Source organism: Myotis lucifugus, unplaced genomic scaffold (genome assembly GCF_000147115.1).
Source record: "Myotis lucifugus unplaced genomic scaffold, Myoluc2.0 scaffold_1725, whole genome shotgun sequence".
Classification (NCBI taxonomy): Eukaryota; Metazoa; Chordata; class Mammalia; order Chiroptera; family Vespertilionidae; genus Myotis; species Myotis lucifugus.
In genome coordinates, this window is record NW_005872773.1 from 20,841 (window position 1) to 24,637 (window position 3,797).

The window sequence follows — 3,797 nt, forward strand, 5'->3', positions numbered from 1 at the left end:
GCTGCCTGCTCTTTCTCTCTTTCTAAGCCCCCACAGGGGGGTTGTTTTGTGTTGCTTTTTGCTCTCATTCATTCTCCCCTTATTCTGTCATGGTTTCATTCATCCATTCCTTCATTCAGTGACAACTTCTTCGACATGACAGTGTGCCAAGCCCAGGGCCACATACCACGCACATAGGCCAAGTATCCATAGTCCATTCAGGATGGGGGTGGGGGAGGGATGGTTAACAAATCAGTATACAAATAAATGGAAGGAGTGAAATAATACGTTGTATATAATCCTATATAATAAAAGGCTAATATGCAACTAGACTGAACGGCAGAATGACCGGTCGCTGTGACGTGCACTGACCACCAGGGGGCAGATGCCCAGAAGCTGGGCTTATGGCTGGTGAGCGCAGTGGCGATGGCAGGAGCCTCTCCTGCCTCTGTGGCAGTGATAAGGATGTCCCTGTGGGGAGCGGGCCTAAGCCGTCAGTCAGACATCCCCCGAGTGCTCCCGGACTGCGAGAGGGCGCAGGCTGGGCTGAGGGACCTTCCCACCCTGGGTGCACAAATTTCGTGCACTGGGCCTCTAGTATGTAAATAAAGTCCATGTGAAATCGATGATTTCAGATCATAGGAATTTCTGTGAAATGAGGTGCTGTGAAAAACTAATACAGGGACGTTTTCTAAAGTGGCTGAGGGATGAAAGCTACCTTTGTCTGTTGGTCAGGGAAGGCGTCTCTGAGCGGGTGACATACATTTGAGCTGAGAACTGAATGACAAGAAGGAGCCCCTCATGCTAAGATCTGGGGGGCAGAGGGAATCCGAAAGCAAAAGGCCCCACCGCAGGCCAACGCTGGATGCCTGGAGAAGCCAAGGGGACAGAGAGGCAGTGATTCTCAAAGTGTGTCCCAGGCTGGCAGCCCCAGCAGCACCCGGGAACTTGCTGGACAGGCGAGCTGTCAAGCTCCATCCCAGGTCCACTGACTCTGAACCCTGGGGACTGGGCCCAGGAACCGGGTTTTGACAAGGCCTCCTGGTGAGTCCTCTGCACGCCCAAGTTTCAAATACCCTGGAAGCCAGTGAACCAGGGTAAGGAATTGGCGACTTATTCTAAGTGTGATGGTAAGCTCTGTTTTTGAGCAGGGGACTCACATGATCTGATTTACTTTGAAAGATTCTATTGCTTCCGTGGGCAGGGATTGAAGAGAAGAGGGGCCCAGGTTGGCAGTGGAGTAGTGCTGGCAGAGAGAGGATGGGGAGATGCAGGATTCAGGTTATAACTCAGTGCCACCTTCTGGGCCTCTCTGTGTCTCAGGCTCCAGAATCATCAGATATATCCAGCCCCTGCCCACAAGAGGCATGTATCTGTTCCAACTTTCCCGTAACTTCTCTCTCTCTATTTTTTGTTAATCCTCACTGGAGGATATTTCCATTGATTTTTAGAGAGAGTGGAAGCGAGGGGGAGAGACAGAGAGAGAAACATCGATGTGAGCGAGACACATCGATTGGTTGCCTCCCGCACCTGCCCCGACCTGAGGCTGGGGATTGAGCCTGCAACCAACCGAGGTCCATGCCCTTGACCAGAATCGAACCCAAGACCCTTCAGTCTGCGGGCTCATGCTCTACCCACTGAGCCAAACCGGCCACGGCTTCCGTAACTTCTTAACCCCCAGTTGACAGATGAGAACACCCGAGGGTCCCCGTAGGAAAATGACTGTGTAAGGGTGTAGTCTGCAAGTGGTGGAGCTGGGAGTCGAACTCAGGTCTGACTGTATCCAGAATCTCACCTCCTCTCAACCTCCTGTCCTCCAGTCTGCATCTATTGCATCAGACGTGTTTCCGTCCTCTCCTCTCTCCGAGTCTTTGTCCCCAAGTGTCACCGTCTCCATCTCCTTTCCCGGACCCACTCCTCATCCTCTCCTCCCTCTCTCCCCAGGACAGCTCCGGGCTCCGGCTCTGGAAACGCCGCTGGTTCGTCCTCTCTGGCCATTGCCTCTTCTACTACAAGGGTCAGTACCGCAGCCGGCATGGGGCAAGGGACGCCCCTCCCTTTCCTCTAGCCCAGTGGTTCTCAATCTTCCTAATGCCGCGACCCTTTAATACAGTTCCTCATGTTGTGGTGACCCCCAACCATAACATTATTTTCGTTGCTACTTCATAACTGTAATTTTGCTACTGTTATGAATCGTCATGTAAATATCTGATATGCAGGATGTCTTTTCATTGTTACAAATTGAACATAAAGCCTAGTGATTAATCACAAAAACAATATGTAATTATATATGTGTTTTCCGATGGTCTTAGGCGACCCCTGTGAAAGGGTCGTTCGCCCCCCAAAGGGGTCGCGACCCACAGGTTGAGAACGGAGCCTCTTTGCCTTCTGATCTCTGTGTGACCCCTGACCTCGGGCCCTCTCTTTGCAGACAGCCGCGAGGAGAGCGTCCTGGGCAGCGTTCTGCTCCCCAGCTACAGCGTCCGGCCGGACGGGCCCGGAGCCCCCCGGGGGCGGCGCTTCACCTTCACCGTGAGTCCCTCCATCCCCCGATGCGCTGTGCACTAGGCGATGCGGGAGGCATTGGGGACCTTTATTGTAGATCAAAGATCTTGGCCAGGATGGATGCCACCCCCCTGTTTGGAGGGCCCGGGCGCCCTGGTTGCCAGCTTTCTCTCCCCGCAGGCGGAGCATCCCGGCATGAGGACCTACGTCCTGGCGGCCGACACCCTGGAGGACCTGCGCGGATGGATCCGCGCGCTGGGCAGGGCCTCCCGCGCGGAGGGAGATGATGGGTGAGTTACAAGCCACGCACCTGGCCCAGCTGCTCCAACCTGGGGTGTCTGTTCATCCCCAACTCCTCCCCTGGAGGCCCTCAGCACCCGATCACCAGTCTCCTAGCGAAAGAGACTCGCCCCTCAGGCCCCTGTGTTGCAAGAAATGCAGTCTTTTCCTCTAAGCTCCGCCCACCACGTTGTCCAGGCCCCCTTATCAATATTCCACACTCTCTCTGATTGGCTCCCTCAGAAGTCTATACCCAGAGGTTGCCCCCTACACATGTCAGTTTTTTTTTAAAAAAACGACACAATATTTTGATCAAAATCTATTGATTTCAGCCGGAACCGGTTTGGCTCAGTGGATAGAGCGTCGGCCTGCGGACTGAAGGGTCCCAGGTTCGATTCCCGTCAGGGGCATGTACCTGGGTTGCGGGCACATCCCCAGTAGGAGATGTGCAGGAGGCAGCTGATCGATGTTTCTCTCTCATCGATGTTTCTAACTCTCTATCTCTCTCTCCTTCCTCTCAGTGGAAAATCAATGAAATATATTTGAAAAAATATATATTGATTTCAGATAGAGGAAGGGAAAGGGAGAGAGAGATAGATAGAAACATCAATGACGAGAGAGAATCATTGATCAGCTGCCTGTTGCACGCCCTCTACTGGGGATTGATCCCACAACCCGGGCATGTGCCTTGACCGGGAATCGAACCTCAACCTCCCCGGGCATAGGTCAATGCTCAACCACTGAGCCACCCCGGCGGGGCCACAATGTCAGATTTTATAGTATTTATTTTTAAATCTTTATTGTTGAAAGTATTATATATGTCTCTTCTCCTCCCCCCTAAAAACAACCTCAGTTCGGCCCGCACCCTCGACGGACCCCCGCCCCGGGGGTGGTCCTCCCCATAAGTAAGTGTCGATTTGGGGAGTTGCTGTTTCTATACAAAGAAATTTGTTGATGAGCATTTACACACCCTTTTCCTTCCCTTTCCGGAGATTAACACCCAGGCTTGTTGTAAAATCTCTTGTGTTTTGTGC

At 52.8% G+C, this 3,797-nt stretch overlaps 1 protein-coding gene across 1 annotated transcript in view; it reads left to right on the forward strand.

The window, feature by feature from the left end:
• Window positions 1-3,797, forward strand: part of PLEKHA4 (pleckstrin homology domain containing A4) — a 24,316-nt gene that overhangs the window by 2,186 nt on the left and 18,333 nt on the right. Inside the window, exons 3-5 of the mRNA XM_023748718.1 lie at window positions 1,924-1,996; window positions 2,411-2,511; window positions 2,665-2,774. Of these exons, the coding sequence (XP_023604486.1) occupies window positions 1,924-1,996; window positions 2,411-2,511; window positions 2,665-2,774 (284 nt within the window). The remainder of the gene's footprint in view (window positions 1-1,923; window positions 1,997-2,410; window positions 2,512-2,664; window positions 2,775-3,797) is intronic.